General features: G+C 28.5%; 2 protein-coding genes across 2 annotated transcripts in view; both read right to left on the bottom strand.

The window, feature by feature from the left end:
* Positions 1-3,590: 3,590 nt before the first annotated feature.
* On the bottom strand, positions 3,591-14,836 carry LOC123292281 (sterol regulatory element-binding protein cleavage-activating protein). The gene is made up of 15 exons (XM_044872872.1): positions 14,715-14,836; positions 14,062-14,272; positions 12,909-13,175; positions 12,669-12,849; positions 12,108-12,253; positions 10,748-11,351; positions 9,560-10,382; positions 8,891-9,111; positions 8,663-8,823; positions 7,774-8,380; positions 6,821-6,983; positions 6,576-6,751; positions 6,175-6,322; positions 5,278-5,423; positions 3,591-4,908 (listed from the first exon to the last, which is right to left on the bottom strand). The coding sequence occupies exons 2-15, from the start codon at positions 14,229-14,231 to the stop codon at positions 4,660-4,662; spliced, it is 4,062 nt and encodes a 1,353-aa protein (XP_044728807.1). The 5' UTR covers positions 14,232-14,272; positions 14,715-14,836; the 3' UTR covers positions 3,591-4,659.
* Positions 14,837-21,156: 6,320 nt separating this feature from the next.
* LOC123292548 (alpha-mannosidase 2) overlaps positions 21,157-27,697 on the bottom strand; it is a 44,607-nt gene continuing 38,066 nt past the window's right edge. The window contains exons 4-6 of the mRNA XM_044873262.1: positions 23,713-24,141; positions 22,336-23,553; positions 21,157-22,262 (exon numbers count right to left, since the gene is read on the bottom strand). Coding sequence (XP_044729197.1) covers positions 21,157-22,262; positions 22,336-23,553; positions 23,713-24,141 — 2,753 coding nt within the window. The remainder of the gene's footprint in view (positions 22,263-22,335; positions 23,554-23,712; positions 24,142-27,697) is intronic.

The raw sequence follows: 27,697 nt of genomic DNA, 5'->3' as shown, positions 1-27,697 counted from the left end.
GATGCTGCCAAATAAATGGCGATGTAATTTTGTACTAAGTAAGGTTAAATCGGTCTATTTTGTGGTTGACTATACCTGGTAGGAGGTTGTACAGACCTTTTATAATAATAAAACACACGAGTATTTCATGTGGGTCCCTGGCACCTTCACCAAAAGTCGCCTGTGCGCTACTGTACAGATCTTTAAGACACACCTTGTATAATAATAAATAAACTATAGTACTTTGACCTATATATCTTTCTGGAGAATATCTCGTCACTTGAGAACAAGGACGTCGTTCGATCAAAAAGAGATAAATTAGAATTGAGAGATAGGAAAAAATGATCAGCCAGAAAAAAGAATCCACACAATAAAAGTGATATAAAAATTAAATTTTTAACATAAATTACTTTTTATTCAATAAAAAATATTATTTAATATATTTTTAATAAAACATAGCCATTTTGAATGAATTATGAAGAAGTTTTTATATTATATACACAATGTTAAAAAAATTTTATAATAAATATTTTTGGTTTGACATTATTTATATCGAAAAATATATCTATATGAAATTTAATTTAAAATAAATTATTAAATATTCTGAAGGCACTTTACAATATAATTGTTGTATATAAAATCGAAAACAATTTACATTTTTAAAAGAAACAATAAATGAACAAAATAAATATTAAAAATACATCTAAATTAAAAAAAAAAAACATAGAGCGACTTTGTCGAACAAAAATTGGACATGTCATTTATTTTTGCATTTTAACAGATAAGCTTAGTTTTACGTTTGAAGGAATTGGGTATACGCATTTATCAGATTTAACCATAATCATTGACACCCTATACAATGAAATATTTCAGGGTACATTAAATTTAATTCAAAGTTTGTAATGCTTAGAAATAATATTGATGCTACAAAGTTTTGGTATATGTGTTCATAAAATCATCTAATTAATCCATATCCGTTTGTCCGTCCGCCCGTCTATCTCTGAGGACGCTAACTGGAAAACGAAAAGAGATATCGAGCTGAAATTTTTGTAGCGTACTCAGGACGTAAAAAGTGAGGTAAACCAACAAAATCGGTTAATTGGGACATGAGTTCATAGAATTATCTTGTAAGTTTCTTATAAACAACTTTTGTTTGAAACATTTTTTTATAAATATCATTGTTTTTCCGTGAGAACAATTCAGATGTTCAACTCAAGGAGGGATACAGCAGTGACATCTTTCAATTAAACTGTTTGAGAATTCAATCGTTAAAGGCTAGGATAGGTTCCGATTCTGAGTTCATATGACTGATTCAAATACGTTAGAATTCTATTCTGATTCAATTCTTGTTAGAGCAATGTATGTTCTCATCGCCATGGCAACTAGATTTATATATGTCCGAAATGCTCGTTCGGAGATTTAAAGTGTATAAAGATTTAATCTTCAGATCCATAACTCTGCCATAAAAAAAATCATGTAAGTTAGATTAATGGTACTCATTATTAACACTACTTTGGGTCAGAACAAATAATTTATCTTTATTTACTTTGTCTAAAAGCTTGTTTTATGCGTATACTCAATTGATGAAAATATATTATTAAAAATTTTATATTAGGTTTTAATTTAAAAATAACTAGATGTCTTTTATTTGAACTATACCTACTTTAGCCAACTCATTCGTACCTTTATTATTCAAAACGTTTTGCATCAAAAGTTTAAGTCGCTCATTTTTATTAGTAATAAATTTTTATTTTTATGAACGTACGTATATTTAGTCGTACTCAAATAATCATATCGGTCGTTTACAATAAATCGTTTCGGATAGTCTATATTACCGATAAATTAATCAACCGATATTTTTGTGAGTGAATAAATTTTGAATTCTTAAAAATTATCTGGGATGATAAATTTTGAAATAAAATTTTGTAATAATAAATATATTTTTCACATTTTGAGATATTTAGTATAAATTCCACTTTACTGGATTTGGTAGTAAATTTAATTAATTATTATTCATTTTAGTATTGTTTACCTTACAAAAGGTTGGAAAGTTCTGATATGCTTTATATTTTGTGACCCAAAAAATTTTTTCCTCATACAAAAATAAGCCGCAATTTAAAATTTGAGAAAAAATGAAAAATATAACGAAATACTTTTAGAATCAAAAAATATGAAGTGTATTAAACAAAAACTTACTCGACCTTTTCTTAAGATAATACATTACTATAGAATTATAAAAAGCTTCTACAATTTATAATTTCTAAAATATGAAATTAAAAAATAAAAGACCCGGAACACATAAAAATGCAACGCGAGTGAAAATCGTGCGAAATTTAGCCAATTGTGTAAAATTTTATAATCATATAGCCAATAATTTAAGGGTTAACAATAAATAATTTCTTTTTTTGCATAAATACATCACAATTCATATTCTATACCTTCTTCATTCAAATATCGCTCATAAAATCCTGCATGTTTTCGTTCGAATTAAGATTTCTGTATACATTATAACTAAATCAATACATCATAATGATTCTATAGAAATATAACAACTAAAAAAATAATTAGGACATCTAGCAGGTTTTAACTTGTCTATGAACAAGAGTAAATCCAGAAAATCACGGCTGTAAAGGGCCCTCTACTTTTGGAAAAACAGTGCTTAAAATAATGTAGGCGATCTTTCAGTGAATGAGGTATAAATACATTTAATATCTTTAAGTCATATAAAAATAAAAATTGTGAATAAATAAAATTTTTACTAAGAAACAATTATAAACAATAAAAAGTAATTTCACTAACACAAAAAACAGTACGATATTAAAATTTCGAGTTTCATAGCTTTAGATACCCCTTAATCCGTGCTAAAAGTGATACGTCCAATGTTGTTAGGCTCAATGGCTGCGTTTTTTCGGAAAAATATAGGCTAGGGAACTTTCAGTTTATTCATATTGAGCTATCACCATTTTTTTCAGCAGCGCTCAGAGTGCTCTTACGAACCATAACGCAGCAAATTCATTTTTTAATGAAAGCTTTTGCCATAATATGTGTTGATTTTACGACGATATTGAACGAATCATGTAAGCAGCGGATTTTTAATTATATTCTGAAAATATCTGATAATACTTTTTTTTTTTTAATTACTACATTTTAGTAATAAACTTCTGAGATCAAGTAAAAATATAGACGGCACTTGCATCACATTTGAAATCGATTAAAGGAATCGAAAAATTCATAGAGCTCTCAAAAATTGAAATGAGAATACATTTGGTAAAATTTATTATTGATTTCTATCGGTGCGTTTGAATGAAAGTCTTCGAATCAGAAAATTTTGCACCTGCAAAATCGTTTTAAAGAGCTTATATACAAATTAAATACAGTAATATAGAAGTTTCAACGACTGAAAGCACCATTTCTGTTTTATATTTAAAACAAATTTGAATATTTTTGAGCTCTTAGTAGAGATTTTAATTTAATTAAAATAATAACCTTTAGAAAAATAGCATTAGATGTTTTCAGATCTGAAGGGGATTGATAAATTAAAAAATTTAATTTTAAAAATTAATTAGAGATCCTTTAAAATTTTATGGCTATACATATATCTTGATGGCGCCAATTTTAGTATAAAATCTTATAATTATCTTAAGAGTTTAAAATGCTTTGTTTTTGTAATAAAGCCTCGTTGTAAAAATACATTTTTTCAAAAAATAAAAGTGTTTTATACTTCTAGTATTTATAAAAAATAAATAGCAGCGCTACTGTTTTGTAAAATATGGATTTTTAACCGTTTTATTATAATACTACATTGTTGTAAAGCTCGTCGTTGTAGTAAGAGATCCTAAGAAACAAATCATTTCAGGTACACAATCATACAAGGTCATCATCACAAATCATTATGAATTTTAAATATATCAATATAAATAAAAATGATTCGCCAAATGTATTGTTATGCACAAAATTCGAGCACGGCTCGACAAATTCGGCTAATTTTTTTTCTTCAAATTTTTGTTAAGGCACAAGAAAGGTTCTTATGGAGAGAAAAACGTGAAAATTGCGAAGAAAATAATAAAAAAGAATCTTTGGCCACTGTGTTTAAACTAATACTTAATGTAAAAAATCTAAGTTTTGTGGTTAAGTGGTAAGACTACTGGACCATCACCCAATATTTTTTTTAAATAATAAAATTAAATTTTAATTTATTTTTTCTATTGGGCAGGGATAGGCCAATAACTTTTGACAGAAAGAAATCTGCCGGGACAGCTAGTATAATATAAATTTAAAAAATACTAACAATATGTAGTTGTTTAAAAGTACTTTCCGGGCGAAATCGAGGCAATCTATTCATTTCGTTTTAAAGGAACATTAAACTTTTATGTGGGAATAGTCTCGAGGAAAAACACCATAACGTCTCTCTTACAATGTCTAAAATAAGCACAATATACGAAATGATTTAAACAAGAATTTGACTTCTCTATAAACTTTATAAGATTATTTTCTAAAATTAGCACCACGCACTGTACATGGATCTCATATTTCTGAAAAATTCTATTATGGGGAAACATTTATACATATGATGAACATTTTTGAAATTGATAAAAAATATTAATTAAATGCGAATCAATTAAAAAAAGTCATTAATTATCTAGAATAAAAAAAAACGATCGTTCATGCTTATGAAGTAAGTTATTCAAATTTGTCATGAACAAGAGGAAATCGAACAATTCGTAGTTGATTACCATAATCACATACAACCGAATATGCTTGTGTAATGTGAAGTATTTGTTTAACGAAGACACATGAATCTTGATCACCTAATGTAACTTTACGTATGGTATCACCTGTGCGTACATCCCAAACTGTAAGACTACCTTGTTTCGCTGTCACTAACAAACATTCTGTAATCATTACCATACTGCTAGCATAAGAATGATACTGAAAAAAAAGTTAATAAAACTTGATTTTATGAAACAAATTTTAAAATTCAATAGAAAGCTACAGCTTAAACTGCATTAAAATAAGAAAAATAAAATCTTAAATATTGTTTCATCGATTTACACAGGACTAACAAGTTAAAGGATTTTTGTAATATAGTGTGTCCCCGGATAGTGGTAACGATACTTGTAAATTTACTTATTTTGCATTTTAAGAAAAAAAGTCATTCTTTATAAGAAGTTTTACTTATTCTGAAAAATATGTAGGTATATTTAAAATTTCTAAATAATGTACAGGGTAGCCAAAATTTTTTTTACAAGTATAGTTACCTCTATCCGGGGACAAACTGTATATCTAATTAGTACTTACAATATGAATAGTATTAAGTAAATGACCTTGGAACCGTTCCCACACACATAATCGTTCATCAACACCTAATGAAATAACGTAACTAGCGGAATATGTAAGTGAATTAATAGCACCATCATGAGCCTGAATGCTATACATACAGGTACCTGTAAGAAAATAAACATGCATTAATTTTTATTTAAAGCTTTCCACTTCTGTTAAGGCGTTTATTAGTTGATAACATCAACTAATCACTTCTGTAACACTAAAACGATTGTATTATCAAAAATCTGAAATTTTGTCTATCAATTATTGAATATTTAATACATCTTCTGTATTTTTGCCTTTCAACACATACATTTTTAATATTTGCTGAATTGTTGAATAAATATTAATATTACCCTGCTGCGTTTTTTCAGACTGATAGCTTAAATATGACGTTATCGTGCTCATTTGAGAACGCAGCACTTTCGAATAAAGTCGCAGAGAGAAGTTTGGTAGACTCGTCAGAAGTAAGCCACTCATGAAGTTTTAAGTATGTATTATTTACAAAGCACCTTTTCTGTCCCACAGTCTATTGTATCGATCAATAAAAACTAAGATTAGAGTGCTTCTTTTGATTACATTTTGTTCAAAAATTATTACATTTTAACAACTTCTAATGAAAGTTTAAATTCAATATGGGCGGATTTATAACTCATAGCGTTTTTATTTTAAAAATTATTATATTCAAGCCTACAAAGCAGAATTTTTCTTCACTTTGATATAAAAAAAAAAAAAAAAAAAAAAAAGATAGCATTCGATACCGGTACTATTCTGGTGACCTAAATTTTATACCTTATTCGTTCGTATCGGTGGGGATTATATAATGTTTAAATAATATTTTTATAGTTTGTATGCCGATCTAAAACTACTCACCTGTTAGTAAATCCCACACACACAGTAAACCATCTTGAGACCCACTACCAGACATCATTGGTGTAATAACATCTATGAATAAACATGTAATAGGACCATAATGACCGTGCAATGTATATAAAACTGTTTGATCCTCTAATCTAAAAACCTAAAATAAATTCTTTTAGTTTATATTGAAAAACAGAATACACAAATATCTTACAACTAATCGAAATCATATTATATAAAAGCATGTTTTAGACAAAAGTTGTTAACTCCAAAAGATAACCTATAAGAATCTGTAGGGGCATTTGTATAATCGAAAAAGTTTCATTTATGTGTAAAAGTTCGGTAAATTCGTCATAAATAGAAGACTTCCTGAAGATCATTATAAAAAATTTTGTGTAAATTAATATAATTACTTTTAATGTATGGTCTTGACTTCCCGTCACCACACGACCCCCTTCTGAGTCTAATACAGTTATGGGCTGTTGATGTGCTTTTATTGTATTTAAACGAATACAACGTAAATCTTCGGAACTACATCTTAAATCTCTACAATCACCAAGTGATCCAGCACTTCCTGTACGAACATGTGCTGAAACAGAAAATATAATATTTTAGAAGTCTTAAAAAAAGTTTATATTTTTAGTTAAATTATACGTACTTCGTCTGTAGGCTGATGTAAAACTCCAATCGATTTGTTTACCCTGCGTATATGATTCTAATTGTAAAAAATCTAAATAACCATTTAATTTAGCTGCTATAACACGATTTGCAATTATTTTAATAGATGTAACGCCAACTTCAGATGCGTCATCAAATAAACACTGAAAATAGTAGATGGAGAAAAAAGTTAAATATTTGATTATTAAAAGAAATGTCTTTGACGTAATGTTAAGATATCGTAGGTTTCCTGTATAGAACTATGAAAATTCACTGCAATATTAATTTCTACTTTTAGAATTTGAATATTTACTTCTTGCACTTTTGTCTGTTGTATTTTCAACCAAGGGCTTCTCTGAAAATTCTACACGATTTTGTTAAATGTATGATGTAAAAAAAACTCTCAAACTGTTATTTTTTGGGCTTTGAGATTTGAAAAAGTGTCTTATCCGCCTGTAACTTCGCATGCTTTATCATTTGGCACGATAAAAATGCTGAGTCAAGTAGCGCGTCCGACTACAGGCGCCGTGAAAGAAACTGCCACATTACTGACTGACAATTTTTCTAAATTAAAAATGTTTCGTGATAATAAAACCATATATCCGAAGTTCTAGCCGAGCGTTACCACATTTTTAGAAATTCCCACGGCTTAAAAATCAACATTTATTTTTTGAAGCCCTAATAGACCGGCATTTATTAACAAATTGTGTATCCATCAAATTGCATGCGTCCTTCAAGATTTTTTAATACTTTAAAGGTGCTGTCGTCTAAATTTTCTTCAACGCCACAATGGGGGAAATGAAAACCTTTATTGTTCTAACAACTGTGTTGTTGTTGTGCTTCTTATAAAAAAAAAATGTCATTTAAATCGAATCATCTGATGTTATAAAGTAAGTATAAAAAACAACTAATATAACATAATGTATAACATAAAAAAGAAATATAAATTTTTACCTTAAAATTACCAGTAGTACCTTCCCAAAATTCAATACGACCATTTGAACATCCTAAAGCTATTAAATTATCCACGTAATCTAAACACCATATTGGTGGCACTTTTGAATGACTTAAAACTAATTGTTTTGAATATTTTCGAACATTTGATTGTTGTTGTTCACTATAAATATTAATATATTCATTACTGTTCGTTTTTTTCACGCTACCTCCACCACCACAACCGTTCACTAAACTTATTTTACTGTCATTATTCAACATCCAATTTTCAATTTCACTTTGTTTAAAATTCGTTCGTTTTAAATTATCTTTCACATATAACTGTTTGTAAACAGAATCAAAATTAAAATATGGTTTTTGTTGTTCTGTATCACTGTTATCAGTCTTCACTAAAACACTACTATTATCAGTCTTTAAATTTTGAAAATTAAAATTGATTTTTTCTTGTAACATTGGTATATAATTACTTTTATTTGTATTATTTATACATCCAATATTTAATTCATCACGTGATGGTGGTGAACCAGACTCATAGTCTGATAATAGATTTTCATCAGACTCCACATTTTGGGTTAAGATTATAAATTTTTGTTGTTCTTCAAAATGCCTGACAAAAAATTTAAAAAAAAATTTTGTTTAATACGTGGTGGCCATTTTTATATATTATGGATAATAGCTTGTTTTGTAGTTAATCAATCAAAAAATAACCATCAAACTCTACAATTTTTGTATAACTTTTTTTTTTATTGGTTAACTAAAAATCGAAGTAGTTGCCATAATACATTAAAATAGCCCACCTTGTATACATATTTCTTAGATTACAAGATTATAATAGTTTTGGGGGTCTCATTGTCTCACTTTTTGAGTTTTATAAAAGAAAAACACTTACAATTGTCTGTCGATTGATTTGACAGGCTCAGCAGTGATGGCATCCCATATTTTAATTTTACCAGCTAAACATGTGCTAACAACATGATTACCATCCGTTGCTATACATTCTATTTGTTGAGTATGCCCTTCCATAACTGTTGGAACGGCTTCCATTATTAGCTAATAAAAAATTATTATAATTATATATCTAAACTTCAAATATTCTGAGAAATTGAAAGATACTTACTTGTGTTGATGGTTCTTCAATTTTATCGTTTGCCCAACTTGCACGCCATTCTGCATAATTTCGTGTACAAACGCAACGATATAGAACCACAAAACCATATGATAGGACAACAGTACTGATTATGCATAAAATTGTCGCAAACATAATTTCCATTGGTGAGCTTGGATAATATGGTGTCATATGTTCCGCAAAATTACCATGATTTGATTTGGATTCACCATCTGAAAAGTAGATAATTGGTAATAATCAATTAGGATCGATAATAATCGAGGAAAAGTCAAACTTTTAGGGTTTTGTGATTTTATTTAAATGTATAACGAGAAAGTTTGGTAGACTCGCCAAAAGGAAGTCACGTATTGATGGTTTAACAAAAAGGGTGTTGCCCCGCGAACTACAATGGAAATTTTCAGCGAATTTCAACTTTCAGCTAGCAGACTATCTTTATTAACAACCTTTCTGGTTACCCCTTCCCTTTTATTGAGTTAGTTATGTAGTTGGCGATTTCAAATTTAGTTGTTCTTTATTCTTGCTCTAAAAATCAATAATGGAAAAAACTTTTATGACTATAAAGTAGTCACGGATTTACAGGAAAAATAATTTGGACATCAACAAAATATCGATAATTTCACTAAATATATTTTTTAATTTTAGAAACAAATGTTTACTTACCATTAAAATCTAGAGGGTCAAGGGCCGCAGCTAATGCTGACCATTGGAAATGTTTAATAGGTTTCTCTTCAGGATTACGAATACCAATCACTTGATCCGGTGAAATAATATGCGAAATACGAATTGTTGGTAATATAGTGATATAACTGTCACTTAACGACAAATTATATGGTTTAACGATAGCTGGCCAATGAAAATTGGACAATTTACGTGATAATTGCAAATCAGAATGTTTTAATTTAAGGAGATCCTCTGAAGTTTTATTATCATTTTCATATTTCATTTCTACATAATGCGTTGTTGCCGTATTTTCAGTTGGATAAATAGGAATAGAAGCCGTTGTTACCGTATCAATTAATAATGACGAATTATCATCAATTGCTTTTTTAATAAAATTATTTTCCATTCGTAATGTATTTACATGTGTTGGAATAACAGTAACACTATCATTCAACTTCTTTGGCGATCTCAAATGCTCTTCGCGGATATCAACAAAATTTTCGATAATACCACTATCGTAAACTAACATTGAAATCCATACAACCATCCAGAGCATAAAACCACGTTGAAAAAAACGTGTACGTGCCCAAATTTGTACCAGTCGTAAACGTTTTGGAATTTTTTTCTCAGAGGCACTTTGTACTTGACCCGCTACAATATTTGTGTGAGCACATCCAGACAAACGTGGATGTGATTTCGAACGATTTAATCCCGTTGTTTTCAATTGAACAGGTGGATACGTTTTATCGTAGTAACTACTGATGTTTTGGTACGGAGTACGTCGTTGAATGTTTTCATTACGACGAATATCAATGGCCAAGACCTAAAATAGTTAAAATAATTTAATTGAAAGAGATTTGTTTCGTAATATTAGTAAAAACTCAACGGAAATCTATTTTAGCTATAAAAGGCAATTTTCGTTTGAAGGGTGAGAAAAATCCATTGCTAAGAGAAAGAACTGTACTCAAAAATTGTACTCTTCATCGAAAACCAAAATAAGCATATTTGAAGTGTCAAGAAGGAGAGACTTTTTTTTAATTATCAAAGAAGGGAAAAATGTCTACTGTAACACCGATGGAAAAGAAGTACAATGGGAAACTCTAATTGAAAATCTTAAATGGCATCGGGTCCCTAAAAATTGTAGATTTCGCTGAGTCTTGCAATTAATATTATATTTAGCATACTAACCGTTGAAAAAAATAACATTTGTAAGAAAAAATCCGACATTAGACCAACAATCGCAAATATTGAAAATTCTTGAATGGCTGGTATAAATGTGAACAACCCAAATGTTAAAATCGTAATTTCAACTAAAAGATTTTTTGTAATTGACCACCCTTCTTTGCTCAAACCTTGTGCAACACGAATTTTAACATCTAAATGTGCAGGTGTTGATACAACGGATTTCGTTAATACAAGCACATTCTCTAAACCAATTAAAATGATTAAATATGGAAATACTTCTTTGCCTTGTAACGATAATGTTAAACCAAAAAAGAAACAAATTCCTACAGACATGCATAGGCATAACATGACTGTTATAACAGCTGAAAATGCCATTGCAGCTTTTGATTTAACAAATTCAATTTTTCGTACAGAAAAATATATATAAATAAAAAATAGTATAAAAGCAACAATTAGTGGAATAAATTCATAATAATTAAATTCGCCCGGATAATATATATGCACGACTTCATTTTCATATTTTGTTATTTCACTCGAATTTGTCAAAGAAATATTTGTATATAATGGATAAAAATGATGTAGTTTTTTCGTTAACGATGAAATAAATCTGAAAAGATAAAAATATGAATTAAATTTCAACAGATACAATGCCTATTCTATCTGAGTTTAACAAATATATCAATGGCGGAAAAAATATTATGGAATAGAGAATATTCATGAAATTTAAATTTGGTTCAAATATTTTTCTTCCGTAACTTTAATGACTGGACATTTCAACTAAACCATTATTTTAGTAATTAATATCTTTTTAATTACTTAAAATTAATTAATATATGTACAAATTCAGTGAGAGCATTTAAAAATTTCTAAAACGGAAATTCAAATTTTTATACGGACGTGACATCAAAGTACGGGCTTGTCAAAATTTGTTGACATACTGTATGATATTAATTACTTACATTTTATATGGTATTTCATTAAATTATACTACTCTACGGCTTTTTATTAGAAAACTTAATAATAATGAGTGTAAATTCATTTTTTTAAAGTGTAAATTATACATTGAACTGTCACCAATTGACAGATCACGTATAATACGTCATCAACAGAGAGCGCCAAAAAATTGCGTTTAAATATTTCAAAATTATAATGTATTTTAAATATTTCTTTACACTTAATTAAATACAACATTTTTAAGCAGTATTTATATCTTTTACTATGTTATAACGGTGTAAACAATGAATTAAAAATATAAAAAAATACATGTAAAATAGTTATATTACATTGATTATTCCAAATTATTTTTTACACTTCTGGGATATCAAATATTTTTAAAAAAATTACTTTTTATAAAAAAACTTACGATTTGTCATATTCTTTTAAAACAATTGTAATTGCAAATTGAATAATTCGCAATCGCTTCCTAATTGGATACCGTTTAACACCTGTATCTTTTAACTGCATTCCAAATAATACCTCAGCCATTGATATTTTTCCCTTTTGTAAATTCTAAAAACAAATAAAAGTTCGTGAGTAGCAGACCTTTGTTTATCACTATCGAACTTGGGAAATATCTTCATAAAAAAGGTGGAAAGCGATCAAGGCCCCTAGAGGGTTGACACCAAAAATAGGCATCTCTGTTTTTGAAAAAAAAGATCATACTATGTAAAATTTATTCCATAAGATTATGTAACAGTAACAAGGACACTACTATAATTTCCACATTCATTTGCAGGAAACCCAAACGTCAGAAAATTTTTTTCTTTGAGATACGTGTTCATTAAATAAAAATTTATTCTTTAAAATATGGTAAAAATCTGATAAAATTTATATCTAATGCAATATACCTTAATTCAAATTTCAAACTAAATAATAAGCAGACGTCGAACATTATATTGTTAAAAATTTAATTTAGAGAACTTACTTGGTGCGAATATACAGTTCCTAATATGTTTGTGTCTGCAAAAAACTTTTGTGCATTATTCTGCCACATATTTGCTGGTGATAACAACAGACAACTATATTCTGGCATAATATCTTTTGTTCGATGCAATGATTGTTTCACATTTTCTACATGTAAACATAAATGATCCAAAGTTTTCGAGCTATAATAAATTATAATTATTAGTTTATGTGAAATAATTTTATTGTAGTACACACGTACTTGTACTCATCTTGGTGATTTCGTACAATTTCTAAAACTTTAAAAGCTTCACTGAGTGGACCACGAAATGCATCAGTCAATATTAGATTATCGGACCATGGAAATACAGCTGCACGAAATAGTATTTGTTGTATAAAACATGATGGTGGTTTTTTAGCCCATGTAAATGGAATATCCCATTTAATATCATTTAAACTTGATTCGTTTTTGGACCATAAAACTTGTTGTGGCATATTCCCTGGCAAGGGAATATTTGCAAGTGGATAACTGTGAATATAAAATAAGTTACTAACGCATTCTTAGTTTATTTTATGGTAAAATATATTCGAGAATTTTCTAATGCCAGAAGTTTCCTAATAGGATAAAGATTTCGCATAATAATCGAAATATTGAACCATGAATATGAAAAAAAGATTGGTAATTCTGAATATGTTTGTAGAATTGAATTGCTATAAGGTACTTTAATTTTGATATTTTAGATCGACTGGCCGTAGGAAAGTTTTTAATTTTTTGTGGGATGTTTTATGCGAATTACCACCTGGAGAAAGGCACCTTCAGAGAATCAAAATAGTTAAAATTTTACAGGGAGTTGCAGATCTGTTTTAAATTAATAACTATAATCTGTGGCTAAGCTAGTTTTTTAACATTCTGACCAAAGCAAAAATTAATCGTAACTAACTTTCATTTTCGCTTTATTTTGGCGTGTTTAAATATTTTACAATCAATAAATAGGAGTTAGTTAGAGACAGCTTACATTTTATAAGAATCTAAGTAAACTTTAATCAATGTGATATCAGTATCAATAATAATAGCTGAGTCAAAATCTAAATTAGATACTTTCTTAGATACTTAATTTTTAAATCAAAAAATTTTTACTTTAATTTCATTTAACAAAGCACGATTCCTTTAGCTAAACTGTTGCTAGCTAGTTGATACATTTGGAATGATACAAGTTTGCAATCAGTTTCAAATCGGTTGCATGCGATTTTACGTTGTTTTTTGTACAAATTTTGATTCTGGTTAGAAAGTAAAATTGATTTGTATATAATTTACAATCTTAAGCTCAAAAATAAAGGCATCCGCGAGCACTGGGTCTAAATATCTTAATTCTACTTATTCCGAATATAATACAAAGAAGTAAATTATTACTTACCAACATAATAACGCAATAGTTAAAGCAAAAGCGCTTATTGAAAAAGGATAAGAACTACAAAATAGCCCATGTTTATAATATAATTGGGCAACGCGTTCTGGTAATGATGGACTTTTATTTTTTCTTCCAGAAATCCCAGGTACACTTGGTGAAATAGACGGCATGATCATTTAGACCGTTTATGTAATATTTGCCATTATGTGTTCTTAACCTAGGAAATAAATCATAATTCAAATTGAATAAAGAAATGTTTTCTTTTATTTAAATTTAATTCACACACAAAAGATCATTCATTTAAACATTATTATAAAAGGTATTTACCAATTATTGCCTATATAAACGGAAAGAAATATAAAATAAGACTTTAATTCTTATCACTTAACGCTTATGATAACAAATTTATTCAATCAATTATTTCAGAGGTCAAAGAATAATTTAAAAATAAACTGTGCAAAAACAACAAATTGTAAATAGATGTATAATTATTTACCTCAATAGGTTTTTTTTATCATTTACAAAAAAGAAAATTAGTTTAAATAATATTACGTCTTAAATTTTCTATGTTCTAACCTATCAACGAAATGTAAAATTCTTATGAAGAATGATGGAAAAAAAATTTTTTTTATTGCGCAATTAATAGTGGAAAAACTTACCGGTACATAAGTTTTATTGTGTTCAAAATTTGAATTCGTTGTTAATATTTATTTTATCAGAAGGCCACATTTGTTTAACGAACGAAACATTCTTTCAAACTTTAAAACTTACATCATTTTATTTTAACATTTTTCATGTACATTGATTTTGTGCGATTAAATAGTGAAGATATGAACCATAGTACGTCATTCATAAGCCAAACATAACAGCTTACGATAAAGAAGATGCCTAATGTATGCGCTAGCGCTATCAAATAATATTATGGCTATTCTAAATTCTTGACTTAAGTGGTTCTTGTCGCTTATTACTTTAAAATTTATAACTATATTCTAGGTCCTAGAATATGGCACGTAAAAAAATCCATGAACCCTATGAACCCTTTCTTTCTGCCGCGCGGGTAAATAAGCTCCTGAGTCGATGTGGAATGAAGCATTTTCTCTCATAGGGCATATATATGACAGAGCGACCATTTTCGAGATAGTGGGGAAAGGGGAAATAAAATTAATTGAGAAAAATTTCTGCTCCTTATCAAATAAGCTCATTAATAATGGTCGTTGGGGAACTTATTCGGCAAGGAGCAGTTTTGTTCAATTTTTACTCATTTAATTTCCCCCTTTTCTTCTATCACGAAAATGTTTGCTCTGCCATATATATCCTATGAGAGAAAATACTAACCCAGTAGCCATATCCTAGAATACTACTCATGATGAGACCCTACCATTATATTATTGTATGGACCCTATTGACTATTCCACGCTTATGCCATTTCAATCAAAGATTGGTTTTGAATATACATTTTAGGGTCGGATTTTGGTCACATGGGATGGTCTCTTCATCATGGGTTTGCTTTGCGTTTGAGCCTAATAATCATTTATCGCAAATACATGATATTGGAAACGTCTAGATTTCTTACTGCTTCGTTTTCAATAGAAACAATGGTCAAAGAACTGAATCCTTTCTTGTCCCATATTACTTTAATAATAATTTTTGAACAGTTTCAATTTCAAAAAAAATCTTTTTGCGCTTGCTACTGTGAGAGAAACAAATAAGATAACAAACAGTTATTTTTTCTGTTAATACTTTACATAAAAATTTAGAGATATTCAAACATTTCCTGAAATTTCATATTCATTAATTCATCTCTGAAGCAAGTTCTGAACGATAATAATTGGTGAAACAATTAATCTGAAACGTCTTCTAAATAGCCATTATAATAATTTTCTCCAGTGCTAAATACTTACGATAGTCTATTGAGACAGAAAAGCAGGAGAAAAAACGCAGTTTTATAAAAGACATTTATTCTGAAATTATTATCTCCTAAAATTTGTCAAATATTTAAATATTTAAAAAAAATGGTAAATTCGGCAGGTTTTCTGACTGTTCTCAGTGTTAGATATCTGTAATAAAAGGTGTGCAAATAATTCTTAAGGATATGAAATGACTGACATAGATTTAGATTTACAACTGAAATTTTATTTCATTTTTCATATATATATATTTTTTGTTTGTTTTTGTTTCTTTAGATATACAATTATTACAATTCTATGTGTTTGTTTATTACTTAGAAATGAATTAATGGACTTTTCTTGTTTTTTTTTTCTTTAAATTTATATATTTTTATCTTTATTAATTTAAATGGAATGAAGTCTCTATTTATTTAGAACAGGATAGTAATTAGTATAAAATATTAAAATAATTTATTTTGTTTTAATACTTTACATAATAATTTAGAGCTTTTGATTTGATTTACTTTTTTATTTATAAAATATTTTTATTCTATCTAAGTACAATATATACGTGGGATCATAAATCAATCGTATATAATAGACTGCCCAAAACAATAGCAAATCGAAGAAAAGTAGAGCTGTAACAAACCGTATGTACCAAAGACTGAGTAACGGGTATGCCTTCTAGTACCGAGTACTGAAACGTTACTCACGAATTTATATCGTTACTCGCATTTTTCATTACTCAAAATTTTTATTTAGAATACATACATTTTCATTTATACCTACAGTTGAACTATAACTGTCATAAAATTTTTCCAATTCAAATTTTATTAGGTAATATGTATCAAAAGTAACGAGTAACGTAACGATACGATTGTAACGAGTACTGATTATTTTAGTAACGAATACATACGGCCCCTCAATTTCTCGTTACTTTTAAAGCAATAATCTAAAGCCTATTGTGAAATGCTGTTAACTGATAACAGAATATCAACCCATCTGGTGGTAGAAATTGTAACACGTGAGAATGGGCAAAGAATACAGATAATACATACATTCTTTGGAAAAATAGTAATAGTTAATATCTATTATAGTCAATTATTAGTACAATATTTATTTGCATAATACAATATTTTATACTAGAAAATATTCCAGATCGATAGTTTCAAATTTCACCACCATGTAGAGTAGAGCAGTACTATTATTTACCAAGAGTACAACCTGTACTGGTCAGCATGTTGGATTGAATTTATGAACACACTGTATAATTCACGTAATATACAATTATGTCAGATTATTAATGTGTTTGTATTACATAGCACACATGCGGGGAATAATTTGTATTTTTCTACAAGTGCGGGAATAATTAGCATTTGTCCACAAGCCAGGGGATGCCTTTTTAAATATTACGGGAAACTTATAAAAATAGATTTTTTAATCTAGAATTTAAATTACCCTTTGCGCTCATCTTAGAAGTTTGGTAATTTAAAAACGTTTATTCTTCTTCTATTTAAGACCACAAAAATAATTCATTAATTGAAAATGATATAAATATGTTTAAAAATTCGCATTAAACTTGTTTTTTCTGTAATAGATAACTTCGTAATATAAACCTGCAAATTTTCAATAATCTACAGGTGATCGATTGAAGTATTCAATTTTTTGTGAACGCAAGCCAAAAAAATTAATGAAATCGCACCATTAATTATCTATTCTACCCGCACAGATAATTGGGAGTGATTTTGAAACTTTGTAACACATTCACATTAATAATCCACATCTTTCATTCAACATATACAAAATTATTTCACAATCACAATTCAAATTTAAGCTATCAACAATTTTTTGAGTGTGGAAAAGTATGAAAAAACAAACGATCCTGAAATTTTAGAATCCAAATATCGTTTTTATTTGTTTTATTACTTCCACTATGTAATATGAATTAAGAATTCGTTATTGACAACCATATTTAAATATTGATTTCAGTAATTCAATATTTAATGTAGAAATTCGTACAAAATGGATGAAATCCATATTTTTTTGCTATATTTTAGTATTTTTCCGAGTCATGTATTTAATGTCATGGAAAAAGTTTAAGGAAACGTTCAAATACAATATAACGATTTTTTAAATATATTTTTTAGGCCTTCCACATTAAAATATGATGTGACAATCTGTAAAATTTGTTAGCCCCCTACCAGGACATAAATATAATGTGATACTTCAACGTTCCCTATTTCATTCAATAAATTTTTGTTCAATAGACTAACAGCAAAGCAAACATGTTTTTGTAAAAGTAATCAAAATTTTGTTACCTTACGCAGAGCTTGTCTATAATATCTAAATCTGCAATAAGTCTATCTTAAAAATTTCCAAAAATTGTATTATATGGCTATGAAAATCAAAATTAATTTTTAAAAATTTTCAATTTTATAATATATATTAAAATTGCGTTAAAAAGTTTTAATATTTATAAGATAGATTTGATAAGGCAAAACTTTTTAACATAAATTAATATTTAACGTAAAAAAATTCTCAATTAGGCCTCATAAAAGGATTCTAGTTTTTATTGCCAAAACTACATCTTAAAAGTTTCCAAAAGGTGAATCGAAAAAAGTTGAAAATACATGTTTTATAATCGTTGGTTCATTTTGAATTAAAAGTTACTAAAACACTGGAAATTTCGAATTTGATGCTCATGGTGATGGCGACTTAGGACCAAGGCATCGTAAAGCACCTTTATGTAACGAAATATAGTTCCGTCTTCAACATATTATCACCGTTTTTTTAGACTTCGTAAATCAGCCTGGCGTCCATCTCATAATATTTACCTTTCCTTCCTATTTTTAATCTTCGTAAATCAATGCATAGGCCTCAGGCCTCACGAGCCTGAGCCTAAACCCCCCACTGCTTTATACATATTCCTTCATATCAAAATGAAAACTTTCTGTATGTTTATAAAAATTACGATAATTTATGACATTTTTGAGATTTATTTTTTATGTTAAATTTTAATAAAATAATTTTTTTCAGATGATATTTTTGTTCTAAATTTTTTATAAACAATTTATCAAAATCATTTTAAAAATAATACTTAATTTAAATATTATTTACATACAGTTAATGTCAGATAATAAAAAAATTTTCAAGTTTCTTTATAAATTAATTATTGTAGTACATAATTCATATTGGCAAAAACGGGGCATTATGGGAAAAAACAATGTGGCAAGAATAAAAATCAAGTCGCATAATGAGTACATGTACTAGATTAACTAATTTATGAGTCATTTCAATAAAATTCTTATAAAAATGTACAAGGTGTAACGTAATAATCTCATTATGATTTTATCCACTCGTAGTTCAAAGCGTGTCGTAGAGAATATAATTAAAAAAATTAGTTTATTAAATTCATCTTTAATTTTCACGGTTGTTCTTTTTAAAATTTTTCGTAGTCACATTTAAAATATAAATTTACTATCTATGATCTCGAACTTATTCGCACTTTTTTTATTGGTTCACCCACACTCATCAATGCGATCACGATGAGACACCTTGTATATTATTATAAATTGAACAGCAATTGTACATAGGACAAAACTTTATATATTAGTAATTCAGTACTGTTTAAAATGTTTGATTAGTTATAAAAATTAATACCTCACAAATTTTGGGATTTATTTATTGCACATATTTGTTTACATTTTAAATTTGATTTTACATTTTTTTATTTTATTTTGGTGGCATCTTGATCTGAAAGATTAGTATTTACCTACACTGTCTTATATTTTCAAATATTACTTCCATCAAATGTGGTGAAATTTATTCACCTATGCCAAGTTTTAAATTTTTATCTGTAGAATACAAATTTTCATATGCGCAGAAAAAAACGCTTTGAGAAAGATGATGATATTAGTGTACACTTTTTATAAGAAAAATATATTGCGTCTACTCTGTTTTACAAAAAAACAGAAAAATGTGTGGGTATATTAGTTAGCCAAATTCATCATGTACCCCAATTGAATATCATTCGTTCATTTTTATCATTAGTTTGGCAGTTGATGGTAGCGTCTCAATTGGGATACACGATAGAGAGAGAAATACAAGGCTCAATAATATCATCATTTGTATATTTTATTTATAAAGTAAAAATAAATACTTTTTCTTTCATTTCAAAAATAATCTCCCGCTTTATTAACATATTAAGGAGTGTCACAGGTAATAATCGATACAGTATAATCGTAATAATACAGAATTTATTTTGCATGCTTGCAATTATAGTGATCTCACTGTAGTTATATGTGCAAACAGGGAAAAAATCTGTCAAAAAATTGATATTTAAACAGAGGTAGTATATAAATCTTGAATTCAATTCACAAAATCTCATAATAATAAATACACTCCACATCAAAAAAATTCTTTCAGAGATTCACACAATATTTTTGTTTGTTTATTTTTATAAATTCTTTGTACACACAATTTACACCAGTTAATAAGAGCAAGGCGCATACAAAGTTGCATCCAAGTTTAGTTTAAAAAAAAAAAAATATTCGGAACATATTCGGAAATTTCTTTTCGATAATTGGCTATCTTGCCTTTAAAATATAAAGACACACCTGCTTGCATGAAATTGTCTTTTTAATAAATTCAAAATTGCCTTATGTTAGTTACTTCATTAAACTTATGAAGTTATGTTTTAACACCCGACGTAAAAATAAGGGGTGTTATAAGTTTGACCGCTATGTGTGTCTATCTGTAGCATCGTAGTTCCTAAACTAATGAACCGATTTGAATTACTTTTTTGCTAAAAGTTAATTTAATAGAGAGTGTTCTTAGCTATGTTTCAAGAAAGTCGGTTTAGCTTGGAGATATATACAAAGAAAAACCCGCATTTGCGGAAGATTTTGTAAATTTCACTTGTTATTTATTCAATTTTTAAAACAAAAATTCATTTTCTTTCATGTTTAATCATTAAAGAAATTGAGAAAGATATCGATTTCAAAAACATGTTTTGAATAACTGAATGAAGAAATATTTAAATCAAAAAAGTTTAGGACGCAACTTTTTATGCACCTATATGTATTTTAGACTCTTATTAATTGGACTAATTAATATTAATTATTTAATTAATTTAATAATAAATCAAAACTACTAATGCCACAATGAAAAAATTATAATAAAAATAATTTATTTTTAAACTAAAATTTGTTATATGCTATTTTTCACTTTTAAATGTAACTTGTAAAGTAGTTATACTCATTGGATCCAATATCAAGTTACTCATATTTGTAATGAATGATTCCGTGTGCAACCCTGTCAATGAGGTCTTCTCTACTGTATTGATACGTAGATTTGCTAGGGTGTTTCCATCAAATATATACGAATCACATGCTAAATCAGGAACACTAATTGAACAGTCATGTCCTTGTCGATGAAGTACCATTAATGCTGTAGTTGATGGAAAATGTGCAAAATTTTGATCGGGTAATGTACGAAAACTCATTAAATGTACATCACATGGGAATTTCTCTAACAAATTGACATACTTATTACGTAATAAATAATCAGTTGCACCTTCAATAGTGAACACATTCACCGGATATATGAGCATGTTACTAACTGTATTTGCAAATAAAGATGGTCGACTAAATTTGTCATCATCATTACTTGCATCTGAATTAAAATTACGTAAAATATCTTTAATTTTATCACTATTTTCATTTTTATCGATTGAATTTAATTGTTCTAAGAGCAACCAATATTTAGTGTTTGTCCGTACATTGTCGACAAGACCTTCTCCCATACCACGCATGTCATCATATAAACTTCGACGTTCTAACATAACTTCCAGGTTTCCTTGTTGCCAACTAGCAGCCCCTTGTGCATGATTTGTCAATAAACTTAATCGCATAGACTCGTCCTCAATGTATGCCATTGTTGTAATTGGGAAGTAATTACCTTCGATACCAATTTGTTGTACTTTCACACGTTTTTGCATTTGGAATCCATTTAAATCGGAATAAAATTCCGGTGGTTCATTGTTTTGTATATCGGATACGATACGCATAAAGAATTCAGTTTCACGATTCTTCGGTGGTTTTTCAAAATCGACCTCGTTTTCAATATAAATTCCAGACGATAATATTGAATCGTGGTTATGATAAATACGTATTGTATGGATTAAAAATGGCCCATACATTACAGATAATTCACTTGAAACGGGACCAGATGTAATTATGATTGTTTTATCATTAGTGTATTGACCTAAAACATCCTTTTCTGTATCTGCTGAATTTGGATCTGGCATAAATAAATATGCACCTGAAACAGAAGTTTTTTAATTTATTTAAAAAAAAAAAAAAAAAAAAAAAACATAAATTAACTCAATACATACCTGAGTGAAATTGGGCACTTGGGTATGCAGAAAATTGTAATTGACATTGTACTGTACGTTGTGTATCTTTTTGATGAACCGATTTTAGAAAACCAGAAGTTCCATCAATTAATAATCGTAATTTTGATGTTTCTAACTGAATATCACCTGGTTGAGTAGATTTAATTTTAAAAATATTATTATTTTTCTTATCAGTCTTTTCATCTTTATTACAAACATCGCAATAAATGGTTGCTAAACGTTTTTTTAAATCAGGATTCATACTTTTTGAATCAATCAGGAATGTTACTAGACTAAACGCTGGTAATTTTGCAATAAATACTACTTCGAATTCATTATCAATAATATGTAAATTTCGTGGACTAGTAGCATTCCAAACAGGATTGATTTGATACATAATTGGTTTATGATGTGCATCGGTGATTTTGATGTCAACCGTTGTCGTTTTTAGTGTCACTACCCGATCCAAATGTTGACCTAACGAATTAAATAACACAATATATTTTGTATTTGTATCCAAAGCAATTGGTACCATTCGTGGAGGTCGGTCGTTTGATTCGTATTCTAAATTACTAAGTATTACAAATTTTGTTGAATCACTAGCTCCCGTTGGTGGTAAACCAATATCATTTGAAAGTAACGATTGTATTGCATCTTGCTGTAATGTCATAGTATCCTGAATACTTTCAAATAATTTCTGACTGTAATCTTTCATTACATTAAATTTGCTTGTACCAGTGATTGCATCATGATGTTGGAATAATCCTAAATTACGTCGGGCTTTTATCAATTTCTCATATTTTCGATCGAATATTTTCACGGATTTATGATGTTCTTTTGCCTTATTAAGCGCAATTGTAAATAAAATTTCTGCATTACGTAAATTATGTTCTAATTGTCGATCTAATAATTTGACAAATGGTCGTGTTGTATAATATCCAGACCAGTAGGCAGGACGTCCTTCTGAGAATATATCCGAATATACGAAGAAATCACCTTTCAATTTTGGATATTTTGTATAACGTTTAGCAATCTCTTCGAAATAATCTTTTGGTGTGCCAAATACAATTTCAGCATTATCAAAACTTTGCGAATGTGTATTAATGAAATCCATGATTTTTTTATAATTTGTATATTGTTGATCCCATTCAATTTCATTATTGTAACGGAAATCGTCTCCTAAAGGCATTAGCACAACGTTGTGTGGAAAAAGTGAACCTGTGAAAACAAATTTCAAAATTTATTGAAGAAAATTTAAGTTGTAATTAATTTTTATTTCAATTTCGTATACACATTAGTGAGGTTTGTAACTGTAATTTTTTTGGGAACGTCCTTAATTACTCAATTGAATTTAAACGCATAAAATTTACAACAAACCTGTACGTGAATATTGCGCTAATAATGTTTTACTTTTACGTTCAACATTATTTTGATCAATTTCAACAGCTTTCGCTGATTGTTCGGTGTATTCGCCAGCTAATTTACGAAAATCAAAATGTAAGCAGATAAATGGATGTGGTCCACAACTATGTTTTATTGAATATATATCAAACGGTTGATTATGTGTTAAAATTGAACCGCGTTCATTAATTGATGTATGTGATTTCCATTGTGGTACCCATAAGAAATCACCATATTGATTCTTTGCAAGCCATTGTTTCCATGCATAATGTATACGTTGTATAATTGTACCAGTTATACCAGATACGGATAATAAATATGGTACTGTGCTGCCATGACCAAATGGATCTATTGACCATCCGGTTTTTGGTTTGTAATTTAATTTTGTTTGGAGCCATTGATGACCTGAAATTAATGACAAAATCGTTAAATTTCAATAATTATGTATGTTAATCATTTAATTTGGCATCTTTAATTTATTTAATTTGTATCAAATACAGTGGCGTAGTCCGCCTTGGAGGGGCCCTGTACCAAAATTAGTTGAGGGGTCTAAATCAAGGGTAAATATTTCTCACGAAAGAAACAAAAATGCTTGCATTAAATTAAAAAAAGAAATTGAGCTAGCCAAACAATTCAAATTAAATATACACTTTCCTGCCTTTTTCGGAAAATTTATTGAAAAACTTCTTTCAGTTGTTGTGATTGTATCTAGAAGGGTCAAAAATAGAAAGTATGCTGTTATTACCTCCGGAAAACTGGATGCCAGGCTATTTAATTTTATTGGATGTTTACCAAAAAAAACTTTTATGGGCTGTGTAAATGTGTAACGTAGCCAAAGAAACTTAACTTTTTTCAATAGAAAAAACGACACATACTTATGTAATAATAATAAAAGCTGCACAATTAACTATTAAATAAGTGATTCTGATTTTTGGTAACTTTTAATTTATGTTCATATATGGCGTTTGATATGAAATTTTAAAAATATAATTAATTTTATGATTTTTTAATATTTTTATAATAATAATTAATAAGAAAATGTCAATTTTCATAACGTGATAAACGAAAATTTGAAAATAAATTATTAAATACAATTTTATCATCATTCCTTCATTACCATAAATCTAAAACTAACATTTTTGACTGTTTAACTTAACAAAGGCTAAAAGACGTTGTATTCTTGAAAATTTGACTGAGAATTTCACAGCCAGAATGTACAAATAATATCGAATAGACTCGAGACTCATTTTCTTCCTTTGTTTGTAGAACAACCCATCTAAGTTGAAGTGCCAATAATTTTAAAACACACTGTAAAATCAATGCAGAACAAGCACAACAAGTAACTGATTATGATGTAAATTCATTTTTCCTTGAAGGAAGTGAAACAAGTTTATTGTCGTTTACTTCCCGATGGTATATTACTAGACTACTACGTTATAAACACAATACAATACAATATTGTATACATGTCTATCCACTGGGTTCAAACGCCTTTCAAATGTTGAACGTTTCTTAGAATATCCATACATAGAAAGTTGGATATATTGTTCGGTTTTTTTTTTTGCTTTTACATTTATGGATGTATATTTTTACCTTTATATACATAAAATATATAAATGCAATATTATGCAAGGTATATTTTTGGATACCAAAATACATTTATTTGACTCTGGAAAACTTGCAATTCAATAATAATAAATCTTCATCAATTCTCTAGCCTTTGTCTGATGACAGTTGAATATTTCAAAATAAAAAAATCGATTAGATGAATTCTTGTTTGTTTAAGCTACGCAGTGCTGTCATCGTAAAATTATCAGAAGGTATAAGGTATACAGCAGGCATGGGCGAGTTATTTTAAGTCGAAGTCACCATTGTTACAACTTTATTGTGTGTCTCTTTATCCAAATCCGCATTGCTCATGGAGAATGAAGCGAGACGGGTATACGTCTCTTCTACCTGTCTCAGTTACTCTAATAGTAATGAGATAGGTAGAAAAAAATGTTGTCTCTCTGTCTTATTCGTATTTTTGGTTGTCACTGGTTTGACTATCACTGTCTTGACCATGAAGCTTATAAGAAGGAGAACGATCGCTATAGAAAATATTGTCCCCGAAATATGGATAAAATAAGTGAGGCGCTGCGACCGCTAAGAAGTATCAATAAAGGCGGGCTGTTGTGCGCTAATTTGAAATGATATATCAATTTGTACATTATGCAACTAACTTCATCCACTTCGCAGATACTACTTCTTGATGACAGCGCGGCTGGTGGCTTAAAAATTAACTATAAATTCTACAAATTTTCAGGGACAGGTGCGCTAATGCTTTAGTACATAGCGATCTTTCTCCTTCTTTATAACCTTCATGGTCTTGACTATCACTGTCTTACTCGTATGTTAGTTACAGAAGTCTGAGAAACTTCTTTAAGTCATGTTTGGCCATGCTTGGTATATAGCTAGTAAAAATCAAAGGGTGTACGTAGAGGCGAATTAAGAAATTATGCTCCCGTACACAGTTTAAAAAATATTAAAAAATCTCTCAATAAAGACCTTTTTTTAGTTATTTAGTTCTTTATATCTCTTAGAACCTATAAACCTTGTAATAAAAAAGCTTTCCATATGTAGCCAGCTTAAGGAGGTAGTAGTAACACCCTATATACTGTGAAACCAAAAGATGGATAAAAGTATATGTGAAGGGTATGACAGTAAATTAAAGAAAAAGGTATGATAAGGATAAACATTTTTAAGGTTTCGTGTATATGATATTACATCATCGCGCGTTTGTTTACACAAAACACATATAAAAAAAAATTTATTATAGTGGAGGTCGTTTATATTGATATTAGCGAATTACCGAAGGAAATGCAGCTATTACTTCTGTACTGAGGATGGAATTTTAGAAAAATTTCTTCAAATGTTTATCGATCCTATCTAATAGATGTCAAAAATGACCATCGTTAAGATATATATAAAAGTTATCCAAACAATAGGCTTTTGTCCATTAAGAATAAATCGGTTGGATAAAAAGTTTCTAATGATTTATCATGATATGTAGATAACAAAACACAAACTTGTTTTTTATAAAGATTCAGGATTATTATTATTAAAAAAAAATAATTTTAGTAAAATTATACATCCGGTCACGTGACAGCAAACACCAATCAGATGGATTGTGAAAGTATTACGTCATGCCATATGCAACGCTATGTAAAAAATTTAACAGAACGAAGTTGTTGTTGCAAGGAGTTGTTATACGCCTTGCATACAATCATTGTATGACAAGTTATTTTTATTTAAATGATTGTATGGCAATCGTGATGTTATTCAAGACGCCTTGCACTCTACACTATTTTTGAAATGAATTAATAATACTTTTTTGGTGTAAATTTTTAAACCAATTTTTCAAATTTAGAACAAAACCCTGTTGAAGTAGTTCAGAGTAGGAATAAGTATATTTAGTGTCGCAATAAATGATTTTTACTGCATAAGATACATAGCAAAAAAACACCCAGAGAGGATGCAAAGAAAATTAACACCATTTTGAAAGAATATGTTATGTGAGAGAGTAAATAATATATCGAATAACATTATATACAATTTTTGTATAATCAAAAATACATATGAAAACGTATAAAATTTCAATACATATAACAAAAGGAAAATTTAATAAATAACTGTTATTCTTCAATTTCACCCATATTTAGTTTGAAAATTTAATATGAAATTTATATATTTTTTTCTCTTTTCATTTTAATATAATTTTAAAATGATTTTATTTGTAGACAATTTAAAAAAAAATGTTATTTCTAGACGATATCATATATCACAATATACTATTTTTATTATAGTACATGTCAAATATAACGTTCTGATATTAAGAATAATTTTATTCACCATTGGGCCTACACACCAGTCACCAAGTAGTTTAGATTAATTGGCTGCGATTGCAAGGTATCCACCTAAA

The sequence above is a fragment of the Chrysoperla carnea genome, chromosome 2, assembly GCF_905475395.1.
Source record: "Chrysoperla carnea chromosome 2, inChrCarn1.1, whole genome shotgun sequence".
Taxonomy (NCBI): Eukaryota; Metazoa; Arthropoda; class Insecta; order Neuroptera; family Chrysopidae; genus Chrysoperla; species Chrysoperla carnea.
Note: the sequence above shows the minus strand (reverse complement) of the source record. Positions and strands in the feature narration are given on the sequence as shown.